The sequence below is a fragment of the Lampris incognitus genome, chromosome 12, assembly GCF_029633865.1.
Source record: "Lampris incognitus isolate fLamInc1 chromosome 12, fLamInc1.hap2, whole genome shotgun sequence".
NCBI lineage: Eukaryota > Metazoa > Chordata > Actinopteri > Lampriformes > Lampridae > Lampris > Lampris incognitus.
Genome location: NC_079222.1, coordinates 20,470,559 through 20,485,976, shown reverse-complemented (window position 1 = coordinate 20,485,976; position 15,418 = coordinate 20,470,559). Strand labels below are relative to the sequence as shown.

The following is a 15,418-nucleotide window of genomic DNA, read 5'->3' as shown; positions in this document are numbered from 1 at the left end:
ACACACACCTAGGGACAATTTACTATGGCCGATTTACCTGACCTGCATGTACTTGGACCTTGGGAGGAAACCGGAGCACCCGGAAGAAACCCACACGGACACGGGGAGAACATGCAAACTCCACACAGAGGACGACCCGGGATGATCTCCAAGTTTGGACTACCCTAGGGCTTGAACCCAGGACCTTCTTGCTATGAGGCGACTGCGCTAACCACCGTGCCGCCCATTTTATTTTTCTAAACCATTTTAGTTTTTAATTTATTAATAAAAAGTCAGCGATACATAACTTATTTTGGCTTTGGGAACATGCTGTTAGAGCTCATGGGTTCACAAAAATAACATTGTTCAGGAACATGTGCATCTTTTATAATCCAAAAATTAGTGATGACTGTCAAGAGGGTTGAATACTTTTGCAAGGCACTGTAATATTGTTTAGGAAAAGATGTGTGAGTGTCTTTCATAATCCAGAAATTATTGATGACTGTCAAGGGGGTTGAATACTTTTGCAAGGCACTGTATGTGCACGTGGGCAAAAGTGCGCATGCACACACATTTCTTTTGGCTTTAAGACTAAAAGATTAACATTTAAGATGTGGCATTTTCTTGAGATGGAGATATTAGCGTTTTAAAACCGTTCCAGGACAGATATCATGGGAGGTTTTGAAATAATTTGTTTAGCTGAGGGAGTGTGTTCATCCTCATAACATTAATTTGCCCAAAGAAGGACATAGGCTGATTACACCAATCTGATAGGTTTTGTTAAATTTTTGGGAACCACTTTACTACCCTTATGAAGAGGTTATGAATGGTTTATATTTCATTTCATTTAATTATTATGTATGCTGCTCATGGTAATGCACAGCTCCAGAATGAAACAAGCAATCCATGATCAAACGTCACTCAATTTACACATTCCATGATTGAAAAGGAGCAGGGAGACGAAAATCTTATTTTGCCTGCCCCTTACTCAAACATAAATAAACAACAGAATAGATGGTCTGTCAGTCAGTTACTCAACATCTAATACTTACAGCAACATGAGAAATGAAAAAGAATCAAAAAGCCATAGACAATAATTCACCATTAACTGAAAACCCATTACCTGACAACTCCATATTGTCTAATTATTCTTTCCTTATACATTTTATTGAGCTGCAAGATATTTATACAACCCTTTAGATCAGGGGTGGCTGACCATGTGCCATGGAGAGCCATATGTAAGGAGGTTTTCATTCCAGCTGGACTCCACACCAGGTGATTTCACTGATTAGCAACCTTCAACCAAAGAGGAATAATATATCAGTGAAATCACCTTGTGTGGAGTCAGGTTGGAATGAAAACCTGCATACAAATTGCTCTCCATGGCACATGGTTAGCGACTGCTGCTTTAGATCGTTCTCTAAAGAATTCCACAGTTTGACGCCACATACTGTAATAAACATCTGCTTTAAAGTAGTACATGCATACTGATATTTAAAATCAAATTTCCTTCTATGGTCCTCGTCCTCTGAACTAAAAACAAATAATTTTTGTAAATTTTCTGGTAAAACCATGCTTTATGCTCAGTACATTACTAAAAATGTCTGTAACGCAACTAAATCTTTAAGTTTCATTAATCCTGACTTACTAAACAGTCCGATGGTATGTTCTCTTGGATCCACTTTAATTCTTCCGGCTCTTTTCTGTAATATAACCAATGGCTTTATGTTGCTTATATACATGTTGCCCCACACTTCCACACAGTAACTTAAAATATGGCAAGATACGTGAACAGTACAGTCTAACACATGCTTTGCTTTGTTCAAAACAGAAGTATTCTTAGACACCTTTGATTTTACATATGCTATATGAGATTTCCATGTCAGTTTGTCATCCATTATTACACCCAAAAATCTAAACTGAGATACTCTTTCAAAATCAACTCCATCTATAGACAGTAAAACATTTTCATCCTTTTTTTGTTTAGCAAAAACCATGAACTTAGTTTTGTTCAAATTTAATGATAACTTATTTTCATCAAACCATCTTTTCAATTTGACCATTTCATTTACAATGCTTTCTGCTAAACTTTTAAATCATCTCTTGAACTAAAAAAAATAGTGCCATCTGCAAACAAAACAAACCGCAATATCTTTGACACTTCACATATGTCATTGATATGTAAAATGAAAAGTTTCGGCCCAAACACCGAGCCTTGTTGGACTCCACATTCAATATTCATGCACTCAGATGTATTGGCAGCAAACTGTACAAATTGTTTTCTGTTATCTAAATAATTGCTTAACCAATTTAGAACTACTCCTATGTAATTTAGAAATTAATATGTTATGATCTGCTGTGTCGAATGCTTTTTTAAACCAATAAATACACCTACTGTGTATTTCTTGCATTCTGTTGCTGTTGTAATCTCTTCCATTATTTTCATTATTGCGAAAGATTTAGATCGATTTGTCCGAAAGCCATACTGACTCTCACTCAGCAATTTGTTCTTTTTAAGAAAAGCATCTAATTTTTGTACAAACAGTTTTTCAAGCACCTTGGAGAATTGTGAAAACAAAGACACTGGTCTATAGTTAGTAAAGCTGTGTTTATCTCCCGTTTTAAAAAGTGGAATAACCTTTGATGTTTTTATTCTGTCTGGAAAAATACCTGTACAAAAGCAAAGATTGAAATATAGTTTAGAGGTTTGATTATAGAGTCAGTAGTCTTTTTCACTGTAATCATGTCGATCCCATCACTTGTCAGTTGATGTCTTGTTTTTGGATTTTGCTACAATAGATCTAATTTCATTTTCACTCATCTCTCCTAGAAACATAGACTGTACCAATTTACCTCCCCCATTCCAGCCACCTTCTACTTGCCCATCATGGTGTTTTTTAATGGAATTTGCAAGAGTATCTTATAATTAGTTTATTAGGTTGTGAACACTTTATAAATCATTAATAAGCAGTTATAACACATTAGATAAAAAGAGCAACCATGACCTGTTGCTTCCCAAATAGTGTGCCCATATTTATCTGTACTGTTCAGCCTCAAATGTCATTGGTTACTTAGCTAGCAGCTAGCAAGATCTGAGATTTAAGTGAATAAATAGATGGATAAAAAGTGCAGCAGTAACTTGATTGTGCCAAAGAGTGAGCCCTCATCGATGTATGAATAAAGTTACACATTATCAATGCTAAAAAAAATGTTTCCTCTTTCTCTTTTGCTTTTAAAGGTCCTCAGCAGTCGACACACGAGCACAGGTCCCCCAGACTCATTCCTTCACCTCTACCATGATTAAACAGCCTATCACTGAGTCTGCCTCGCTGATAGCCTCTCAGCCTTCACTCTCTAAATCTGCTGTTGCACCAGGTAACAGATGTATTTCAACCACCATCATCTCAATATCTTACACAAATGTATGCAATTCATTTTGATAAGAAAAATAACCTACATGTTTGTTTCCTGAGCTTGTTGTTCTTTTTTTTCCCTTTTTTTCCAAGCCTCTTTAAGACAAGTTCAAACTCCTTCAGTCCAGAAACCTGTCCCAACTGTCCAGAGCAGTGTGCCTACACCACAGGTACTGCATTATGTTAAATTTATGAAAAAGCTCCAAAAACCATGATATTTTTACATCGTGATGTGGTAGAGATTTTGGTCAAGCATTTTCAATATAAAATATAGTAGTTGCAAGCGGCAATTCCGGGGTTCAAGCCAACACAGACTGTTCAAAGTTGGAAGTTTCAACAGCTTAATTGAAAATATCCACCAAGTATGGTGATGTTTGGACAAACTATCATGGATTCAGGCAAAAGTTGCACCAGGCCCAGGCACGTGTTTTGAACTGGTGGCGCTCCCTGTTGAGTGATTTCGAAAGAGTTTTACACATGGCGTTTATTGTATGAAAAATATCGTGTGAGTTTTGTAATGATTGGAAAAAACAATTTCTGATTTATAGTCTGATTTGTGTTATGCCACGCCCTTTTTTCAGTTGTAGCACCTTCTAGTGTCTGTGTGTTTCAGGTACTTATATAGACATATCCTGCAAGTTTTGTGATGATTGGCCCAACGGTTGTTGACCTTGGTCTATTCATGTGCTGAGCCATGCCTCTTTGAAGTTCATTGGTCAATATTGTGAAAACTTAATAAGATATCAACAAGTTTTATGCAACTTTTGATAAGCCTGGTCCAATATTGGTCCTCAGAAAATTTGGTAACAATTGGACCTATGGTTTAGGAGATGTCAAAAATTGGGTTTTTAAAAAATTAAAAATGGCAGAAAATCTAGTGACGCAGACTTTAGTTGTTCTTTAGGCAAATTTGTAGTGTGAGGATTTATGTCTGTATGAAGTTTTGTGTAAATCGGACTTAGGGTGTAGAAGTTATGACTTTTCAAAGTCGACCTTTAATTATAGCGCTCCCGTCTGGCTGTTTGGGGTCATATTTCTTGGGCAGCACTTGCACACTACTTCCAATTAATGGGCAAAATCTCATGTCTCTACCATTTACCATCTCACGAGAATTTGCACAAACATTCCTGAAGAAGAAAAATGATAAGCCAACACAAACAATAGGGTTTCAGGCTTGAGCCCCTAATAAGCTCAATTCGATATACACACTACATAAGTAAATGGGTACTCTGTAAATATTATCATTTCAAAACAGCATTTTAGTCTTGTGTTTTAAAGGGTTCTAAAATAGATTTAACCGATTTATAGTAATTTTTTTGTCCTGTTGAAAAATGTTCACGTAAATAAAATACACCTCACAGGTGATTTGTAGACTTAAAATGAAAGGAATTAGGGGCTCTCATTTTGACATGCATTTTGATCTGAGCCATGTTTTCCTGGTTTTTGATCGTCACTTTCACCTTCATAGAAAGATCAGTTGATGAGAAATACAACCTAGTGGTGATGCAGGATATGGTACCTCTTGTTCTGCCTGGTGTCCCTGCTTTTTCTCAAGGGTGACGAACAAATGGCATATTCAGTTTAATTTTCACATCGCAATAGCATTTGTATGTTTACTTTAAGATAACTTTAGGGTTAAAGTATCTCCACTCAAGAACAATGCAGTGGTTTGTTTAAACATTTAATATTTTGATTTTTTAAAAATCCCCTTCACAAACAGACTTCGAAGTCATGTTAAGTAATAAGTATCTGGCAGACAGACAAATACTTATAAAAGTGTTATATGAATAATAAGATGAAAATTCATGTCGCAGTTCTAAGGTTTATTTCATGGTTATGTGTGTTAGCATGATATTGGTTGTCATATTCGTAGGTTTGCTAATTTTGCATTGCTTACTTTAATATGTCTCAATGACTCTTCAATGCAGGCAGCACTTGGTGGGAAGGCGGTTGAAAAGCAACTGCAACAAAGAGATTTTGATCCGATCATGACTGGCATTATGGAAGAAGTGAGTGTTATCTGCTAATAACTGCGAAACAGAATGTCAGTAATACGTCACTGCTTTTTGCTGCTTTGCAAAGGACCATCAGATGCTGTATCAAAGCATGAAAAAGCATCCATGCTTATTGCTGCCAAAATGTTGTGAATTTTGAAGGCCATCATTCAGTTTTTTATGCAAGTATTGCTAAAATTTAAACCTGCTTGTAGTTTATCACAATCAAATTATATCAAAAATATGTGCTTTTTTCTTTCATCTTTTTTTTTTCTTGAGTAAAGGAACAGTGTGTATGTGTATGTGTATTCAGAGGAAATTCCTTTCATTATGGAATTTTAAGAGGTTTACCCCAAAAAAGAGAAAGACAGATATAACCCTTGTGTTTTATTTAGATCAAAATGAACCGTTTTTAATTTTTACCAAAAGTTTAATTATTTTATAATTTTTTTCCAGCCTGAAACTCCACATGCTTGGCTTTTTTTTTTTCTGCGAAGACTTAAATATATTTCCATCGAGCACATAAGATACACCCCCTGCACATTTATATCACAAAAACACTGCTAGGGAAAGATCTGGGTGAAGTTAACTGCAGTAATGAAAGGGTGGAAATTTTAGGTGAAAACAGACAGATCACGGTAACTATGAAAGTAAAAAGTGACTTAACTTACTGCCACACCATCAACTCTTATTAGCTCTTGGTTGTGCACACATACTTGCATGCATGCATATGCATACATATATTATTTTTGTCTTTTGTTCGATCAGATTTGTGCCATATTTCATCGAATGTACACAAAACATTCCATGTTTTTACAGAACAAAATTGCTAAAGTAAGATGTCTTACCACCTTCTAAACTACCCCCGTTGTGTTCAAATACATCATGAATAAAAAACAATTTAGATCGTCAGTTCAGTGTAATAAAACATTAGTGTTTTGTATTAAAACTATTTTTCATTGGAATTCTTCACGAAAAATGAGATTTGTCCCCACAGCCTTTATTTTGGATGTTTCAATATAAATCATATCTTTATCACACAAAACAAATGACACTTTCATTGGTAAGTGTGATGTAGTGGAGGGAGATGAAAACTGTTATTCTTGAGTGTTATCTATGTTGTTCAAAACTGAGATAAAGTTAGAATATGGTTTTAAAAAAGGCATACATTTGTTTGCTTTAAAATGCAAATGAGGTCCAGGGACAATTTTACCCACGCAAACAGAATAATGGTTACCAAAAAGTAAACGGAACACAAGGAATAATTCTATGAATCTGGGGAATTTCAGGGAATTTGGTCATTTTATATATTCATATGTCTGTGAATGTTCTCATTCATCCAGGTCATGGTTATCCAAATGAATTGAATCAAGTGCAACATATACCAATATATACCAAGTCCAGTTGCACTTGATTCAGTTCTTTTGGATATATATTTATATAAGCTGAAATATATATCTTAGGCTTTTGCTATTTGGTTCAATATCTCAGCAATGCCAGTATCAGGACAGCCTAAAGGTACATGAACACTGTGTCCTTTAACTGATCAGATTTGCCCTTGACTTTTCATCATTAGATAGCACATTTCCAGAAGGTCCTGGATGACCTAAAGGCGCGAAACAGCAAGGCTGACTTTAAGGTGGGCTTTAGTGAGGAGATGAAGGAGCTGAAGAAGAAGTCAGAGGATCTTCACGGCTTCTCCCTGGAGATCAAAGAGACCACTGAGGTAACAAAGTGATGGAGAAAAGAGATAAAAATGTCTTTGTCGATATATTCTCAAACATCATATTTTAAAGACTCCAGTGAACTTTGATAGTTGCACAAGACTAACTGCAAGAATTCCCAAGCGGAAATAACAGAATTGACTGGTTATCCAAATTATTTTATTTATGCAACACTCTTTGCCTTTTGCTGTTTTAGACAAAGGATTGCTTTAGCATTGACCTGTGAAATATTCCCAGCCTCTTCAAACCTTTAATGTCTTTTTTGTCTTCAGTCTCTGCACGGTGACATTAGCAAATTGAATATCAGCTTGTTGGAGGGTTTTACTAGGGCTGAGGATGGCATGGCCCAGATTGAGCTCAGCAAAGACAAAGATTACCTCCAACTGCTGTACAAGAAACCTCTTGACCCTCGCAGCGATGAATGGCTCAAGGTTAGAAATAAGGGAGGAAGATATTATTGAACTGATGACTCAAAGAAAGGAGATGGGTGTATGAAATTGTTTTTCATGTTCTGGCCACAAATTAGAAAATACGCAGGCAATACCAGTATGCCATGTCGGCAGTGGAGGATGTCAATGACGTCCTGGATATGGAGTGGGAAAAACACCTGGCAGCGGAACAAAAGCAGAGGTAAGGTCAGAGAAATGCATAACATATTGACCCATGAAATCAGATTATTTTGCACAAGGACATATAAGACAAACACCTGAACATATATTTGACATCTTAATTTTCATTGACTGTTGGTAGCTGGGGCTGTATAGGCTAAACCCTTTTAGGTTTAGGTTCATTTGACCCTTCTTCTTCCAGACATATGGCGATTCCAGGGCACGAGGTTCTGTTCGCCACACTGGCCAGTAACAAGTTCATCATTAACCAGCAGCAGAGCAGATTCGATAAGCTGGCCGATCAACTTACCTCCCTGGGACTCTACAAAAAGACTCCAACCTGGACCACTCATCCACTGGCAGCAAAGAGCCAGAATGCTGCAGATGCACTCAATAGGTAGGAGACTGCCAGGTTCAGGGCTGGAGGAGTAGAGAAATGTGGTGGTCCAACAGATGCCACAACAGAGGTTATGTCATCAAGATGGCGCCGTGTTGGGGCGTCCAGGTAGCATTGCAGCCTATTCCGGGGATCGCCGGTTCGAATCCCCGTGTTGCCTCTGGCTTGGTCGCGTGTCCCTACAGACACAATTGACCATGTCTGCGGGTGGGAAGTCGGATGTGGGCATGTGTCCCGGTCGCTGAAATAGTGCCTCCTCTGGTCGGTCGGGGCGCCTGTTTGGGGGGGGGGGGGGACTGGGAGGAATAACGTGATCCTCCCATGCGCTATGTCCCTCTGTCGAAACTCCTCACTGTCAGGTGAAAAGAAGCGGCTGGCGTATCGGAGGAGGTATGTGGTAGTCTGTAGCCCTCCCCGGATCAGCAGAGGGGGTGGAGCACATCCAAGAACTATAAGAACACATATATCTAAACTAAAAAAAAAAAAATCCCTGTCCAGGAGAACGGATGCCAGCCAGGATGACTGTCAGAACTGCCGGTCTGCAGCAAGCTTAGCCTGCCCCGCTTCCGCGTCCTGTCAGACCGCTCTCTGTGTTTCCTCTTAAGGCGCAGCTCCAGTCAGGGCCATAGCCCTTGGGCCCACAGGATGCAGCAGACCAAGCTTCCTCAGCTGATCCAATGCTAGATCTCCCAGCCAGACACCTTCGACACACCTCCCCGCACTTCACACGACAACACTAAAAACACAGTCAAGGCTAGGCAAGGCTGTCGCCAGACCGCCTCAGTGTTATCGGAACTGCCGGTCTGCATGGGCTAGCAGTTAGCTTAGCCTGCCCCACTCCTGCGTCCTGTCAGACCGCCCTCAGTGTTACCTCTTTGGGTACAGCTCCAGGCAGGGCTTTGGTCCCTGGGCCCACAGGATGCAGCAGACCAAGCTTTCCCAGCCAATCCAGCACCAGCTCTCCCAGCCATCAAATGAAGATAAACAGACGTAGATGTGGACAAAGACACTGCATGGACGGTATTGAGTGAGGCTGCTGCAAACGTGAATTCGCGCCACCATCTTCCCACACCGGTACCTGGGTGAGGCTGCTGCAAACGTGAATTTGCACCGCCATCTAACTATCGGACTGAACCTTATTTTTATGCCACTTTCTCATGTTGTTCTCTAATGCCTAGATCCTTGATTATGTTATACCACCTCTCAGACTTGAGTCGCTTTGGATAAAAGTATCTGCTAAATGAAATTGTAATTGTAAGTTGTTTTTCTTGTCTTGTTTGACTTTAGATCTGACAATGAGTTGGACAGTTTGAGGGATTCCCTTCTTAAAACCAAACTAGATGTCTCCTCAGAATCACCAGGTAGGAAAATGTAATTTATAAAATTCAAATAAATGGTTAAATTGAGCTTCCTTTGAGCAAATACATGGTTTTTGTTTTCTTTCCTGCAGTGAAGATGTTACCCGTAAAACATGCACAGCTGCGTAACTTCCTGTCAAAGCGGCAGACACCTCCTGTCCACTCTACTGCACCAGGTACATCCATTTTTACTCTAAATTAAGGGAGTTTTCACAAAAAGTGATCTTGTTTTTCTAAGGGTAAAACTAGGAATTCCTCAAAATTGAATTGATAATCTACTTTGGAAATTTTTTTTTTTTACAGTGTGAATAATGTGTTCAAATCTGCACATTTCACACATCTGGTGACAAGCTTTTCAGTACATTGAATTTTCCAGTAGCAATGGGATTATTATAATGACTGATACTGATACTGAAGAATGTGGAATGTGGAAATAAAGTTGAACTATAAGTATGGAGTATCGATGTGTCCCTTATTTCCTCTTTTCAGCCAACTTGTCTCGTTCAGTCTTCCTCTCCCCCGAATATTATGATGACATGGATGATATGAGCTCCACATCCTCTTTGTCCCAGTCTCTGGATCCCCATCCAATTCACTTGGAGCTGCAGGAAGAGCAAGGCCCAGAGCCCCATCGCTTTCCTACCATGCTCCCACCAGCATCCGTCCCTCGCCACCCTACCGTGGTTAGGACCCCTTCCATCCAGCCAGATTTTGGGCCCTTCCACTCAACTCCGTTTACCAAGGTTCTTTCAGAATCGAGAATGAACTTGGGGCTGAGCACTATTGCCACTGCAGGTAAGTAAAGCTGTACCAAGATAGTTGAGAATTGTAAAATGGCATGTATTGTTTAATGTTAATGACAATGTGAAATGGTTTTTTTCAGTCCCTCATCTGTTGTACTCATCTGTTAACCAATAGAAGTTAATCTCATTTAGTTCACCATGACCTGCATTTGGCTCTCTGTTTTAGAATTTCAGACCATACAAAGACCATTTAAGTTCCTCTCCTGAAGCATCAACCTTCCTTTACAAATATTCAAATTCACCCAATTACACCGAAAGGCAGGAGTTGTGAGAATGGTTAGAGAGAAGTCCATTGTCAGACCAAAAAAATATTTAGTATGCCTCCCAAATGACCTCAGACAAAGTGAAAGAAACTTGGGTTTTATAATTTGAGGTAACTGTCTCAAGGGAGTGTTGGCACTGCAGATGTTCACTTTTCACTACCAGCACACCATTAACTGGCTAGCTACTTAACAGCTGTCTTACTGCCAAATTCTAGTTCTACAGCTGGCTTGGCATGATATTAGTATATATTGATACACAATATATTCTTGCTATTGTGTGTATTTTTGATATTGTATGCCGTTGGATTTTGCAAGCTGTAATGATGCTTTAATTTCTCTCAGGATCAATAATGTATCTATCCATCCATCTATCCATCCATCCATCTATCTATCTATCTATCTATCTATCTATCTATCTATCTATCTATCTATCTATCTATCTATCTATCTATCTATCTATCTATCTATCTATCTATCTATCTATCTATCTATCTATCTATCTATCTATCTATCTATCTATCTATCTATCTATCCATCCATCCATCCATCCATCCATCCATCCATCCATCCATCCATCCATCCATCCATCCATCCATCCATCCATCCATCCATCCATCCATCCATCCATCCATCCATCCATCCATCCATCCATCCATCCATCCATCCATCCATCCATCCATCCATCCATCCATCCATCCATCCATCCATCCATCCATCCATCCATCCAATTGTTTTGTCAGATTACTGGTTGTTAGCCAATGTGCCAGGAAAGTCAGGTTTATTTATATAGCACATTTGAAACAACCACAGTTGAACCAAAGTGCTGCACAAGGTTAAAATACAATATAAAATAAGTGACACATATGAATATAAAAATATATGTAAAGAAGACACAATAAAATAAAGAATATAAAATGTAAACAATAAAACATAAGAAACATAAAGTAAACAATATAAGCGAGACCTACCTCCATAGTTGCCATACTATGAGATTAGCATAGAGAGACATTCTTTTTCTCTTTCTGTATTGGTGTGTCTGGATTTTTAAATGATAGTTTATGTCAATCATGTCCAACATCTATGTCATCTTAATGCTGTAGGTTACAAGGCCAATTTCTGCTACTAGTTTTGGGTGCTCCCTTTAGAGGTCGCCACAGCGGATCATCCATTTCCATCGTTTGATGTCCTCTGCATCTTCCTCTGTCATGCCAGCCACCTGCATATCCTCCCTCACCACATCCATAAACCTCCTCTTTGGCCTTCCTCTTTCCTCCTCCTGGCAGCTCCATATTCAGCGTCCTTCTCCCAGTATACCCAGCATCTCTCCTCCGCACATGTCCAAACCATCTCAATCTTGCCTCTCTTGTTTAGTCTCCAAACCGTCCAAACTGAGCTGTCCCTCTAATATACTTGTTCCTAATCCAGTCCTTTCTCTTCGCTCCCAGTGAAACGCTTCCAGCACATTTCCATCTCTATTCTTGTTCGCCCTACCCTGCTACACATCTTTCCCAGCTCGGTCCCTCTATCTAGCCAGTTGGTACAAGTCCTTTTCTCCTTCCTTGGTGTCTAACCTCTCACACAACTCACCATACACCTTTTCCTTTGCCTTTGCCACCTCTCTCTTTGCTTTACGCTGCATCTCCTTGTACTCCTGTTTACTTTCTTCCTCTCTGACTGTCCCACTTCTTCTTTGCCAACTTCTTCCTCTATATACTTAACTGTACTTCCTCATTTCACCACCAAGTCTCCTTGTCTTCCTCCCTCTGTCCAGATGACATACCAAGTACCTTCCTAGCTGTCTCCCTCACTATTTCTGCAGTGCTTGCCCAGTCATCTGGCAACTCTTCACTACCACCCAGTGGTAGTGAACTCCACAGAACAGTCTTCCTTCAGCTTCCACTATTTGATCATTTAATCTTTTTTTTTGTGTGGATTTTTTCTCCCCAAATGTATCTGGCCAATTATCCCACTCTTCTGAGCCGTCTCGGTTGCTGCTCCACCCCCTCTGCTGATCCAGGGAGGGCTGCAGACTACCACATGCCTCCTCCAATACATGTGGAGTCGCCAGCTGCTTCTTTTCACCACCATTTGATCCTTGGCTCTGCCTTCACTCTCTTCCTCTTCTTGGTCTCCAAAGTCATCCTACAGACCACCATCTGGTGCTGCCTAGCTACTTTCTCCCCTGTTGCCACCTTGCAGTCTCCTATCCTTTTCAGATCCTGCCTCCTACAAAACATATAGTCCACCAGTGTGCACTTTTCTGTATTCTTATACGTCACCCTGTGTTCCTCCCTCTTCTTGAAATATGTATTCGCCACAGCCATTTCCATCCTTTTCGCGAAATCCACCACCATCGGTCCTTCCACATTCCTCTCCTTGACACCATGCCTACCCATCACCTCCTCATCACCTCTGTTCCCTTCACCAACATGCTCATTGAAGTCCGCTCTAATCACCACTCTCTCCTCCTTGGGTACCCTCGCCACCACGTCATCCATCTCACTTCAGAATTCTTCTTTCTCTTCCATCACACAACCAACTTGCAGGGCATATGCGCTGGTAACATTCATCAACACACCTTCGATTTCCAGTTTCATACTCATCACTCTATCTGACACTCTCTTCACCTCCAACATACTCTTGGCATACTCTTCTTTCAGAATCACCCCTACCCAATTTCTACCCCCATTTGCACCGTGGTAGAAGAGTTTGAACCCCCCCCTGATGCTCCTGGCCTTACTCTCCTTCCACCTGGTCTCTTGCACACACAGTATATCTACCTTCCTTCTCTCCATCATATCAGCAAGTTCTCTCCCTTTACCGGTCAGTGCCAACATTCAAAGATCTGACTCTCACCTCCACAATTACCCTTCCTCCTCTCCTGCTGCCTCTTCACATGCCTTCCCCCTCTTGTTCTCGTTCATCCAACAGTGGCGTAGTTTCCACCGACACCCTGCTGGCTAACAGTACCGGTAGCAGTCGTTGGTACCCCGGGCCTAGACAGATCCAGTATGGAAATCCGATTTATGATCCACATTTTTGATTTGGCAAACATTTTTTGCCAGATGCCCTTCCTCACACAACCCTCCCCATTATCTGGGCTTGGCCCTTAGAATGCACTGGCTTGTACATCCCTGGCTGGGTTAGGTTACAAGGTTAAAAGGCCAATTAATCTTTCAAATTTCAGGAGTTTTACAGAGGAGAGTTTGGAAGTGCAGTTGGTCAAAGGCATAAAGAATTAGAAGGTCCACTTATAGTTTCTGTATTGTTTCTAACTTTGTAGACACTCCAATTCTGACCAATAAGATCAACCTTGGTGGGGCAGACAGCACAGCGCTTGCCACAAAAACTGTGAAACACGGCGCCCCACCAACTGAGAAGGCCATACCTGCCAGCATCCCTGCTCAGCAGGCTGCAGCTACGGCTGCCCTTCGTAGGCAGATGGCTAACCAGAAGCCAGGTAGAAGTAAACCAAATCTAAATCTATTTTTAGGTAAAGTCAGAACATATCATATGCTTTATGATACACAGAGAGGTATTAACCTTTGCTGACTGGATTTATAAATGATGTGGCATTTCCATTACATCGACCATTTTTTATGTCGTTTGTGAATCACTAGGGGGAGACAAAGTTCCAGATTTTTGTAAACTGACAGGTGTATGTCCTGGTCTAGTCCTTTGTCATATTAGATATAACTCACTGACTTATTTTATTACTATTGTCATAATCATTATTACATTTTATTTAATTTATTGAGAAATTGGTCATATTTAAAATATATTGGCATTTAATATGATGGACATATTTACTGCTCATTGCTTGATGTGTGTGCGTTCATTTACACTTGTTTTCCAGCTGCTGTAAATGCTACCCTGACAGAGTCTACTCTGAAGATTGTTCCTCAGGTAGTCAATGTTCAGGAGCTCAAGGATAAGGGACCTCCCATTCCTGTTTCCACTGTCATAAGGTAAGGGTCCATTGCCATATACACTCACCGGCCACTTTATTAGGCACACCTGTCCAACTGCTCGTTAACGCAAATTTCTAATCAGCCAATCACATGGCAGCAACTCAATGCATTTAGGCATGTAGACTAGGTCAAGACGATCTGCTGCAGTTCAAACCGAGCATCAGAATGGGGAAGAAAGGTGATTTAAGTGACTTTGAACGTGGCATGGTTGTTGGTGCCAGACGGGCTGGTCTGAGTATTTCAGAAACTGCTGATCCACTGGGATTTTCACGCACAACCATCTCTAGGATTTACAGAGAATGGGCCGAAAAAGAGAAAATATCCAGTGAGCGGCAGTTCTGTGGGCGAAAATGCCTTGTTGATGCCAGAGGTCAGAGAAGAATGGCCAGACTGGTTCGAGCTGATAGAAAGGCAACAGTAACTCAAATAACCACTCATTACAACTGAGGTATGCAGAAGAGCATCTCTGAATGCACAACACGTCGAACCTTGAGGCAGATGGGCTACAGCAGCAGAAGACCACACCGGGTGCCACTCCTGTCAGCTAAGAACAGGAAACTGAGGCTACAATTCGCACAGGCTCACCAAAATTGGACAATAGAAGATTGGAAAAACGTTGCCTGGTCTGATGAGTCTCGATTTCTGCTGCGACATTCGGATGGTAGGGTCAGAATTTGGCGTCAACAACATGAAAGCATGGATCCATCCTGCCTTGTATCAACGGTTCAGGCTGGTGGTGGTGGTGTAATGGTGTGGGGAATATTTTCTTGGCACACTTTGGGCCCCTTAGTACCAATTGAGCATCGTGTCAACGCCACAGCCTACCTGAGTATTGTTGCTGACCATGTCCATCCCTTTATGACCACAGTGTTCCCATCTTCTGATGGCTACTTCCAGCAGGATAACGC

At 40.5% G+C, this 15,418-nt stretch overlaps 1 protein-coding gene across 1 annotated transcript in view; it reads left to right on the top strand.

The window, feature by feature from the left end:
• Window positions 1–15,418, top strand: part of nup214 (nucleoporin 214) — an 88,929-nt gene that overhangs the window by 24,265 nt on the left and 49,246 nt on the right. The window contains exons 13-24 of the mRNA XM_056290507.1: window positions 3,218–3,354; window positions 3,486–3,562; window positions 5,321–5,401; window positions 6,963–7,112; window positions 7,383–7,541; window positions 7,637–7,740; window positions 7,921–8,115; window positions 9,403–9,476; window positions 9,566–9,649; window positions 9,963–10,268; window positions 13,823–13,999; window positions 14,396–14,507. Coding sequence (XP_056146482.1) covers window positions 3,218–3,354; window positions 3,486–3,562; window positions 5,321–5,401; window positions 6,963–7,112; window positions 7,383–7,541; window positions 7,637–7,740; window positions 7,921–8,115; window positions 9,403–9,476; window positions 9,566–9,649; window positions 9,963–10,268; window positions 13,823–13,999; window positions 14,396–14,507 — 1,656 coding nt within the window. The remainder of the gene's footprint in view (window positions 1–3,217; window positions 3,355–3,485; window positions 3,563–5,320; window positions 5,402–6,962; window positions 7,113–7,382; window positions 7,542–7,636; window positions 7,741–7,920; window positions 8,116–9,402; window positions 9,477–9,565; window positions 9,650–9,962; window positions 10,269–13,822; window positions 14,000–14,395; window positions 14,508–15,418) is intronic.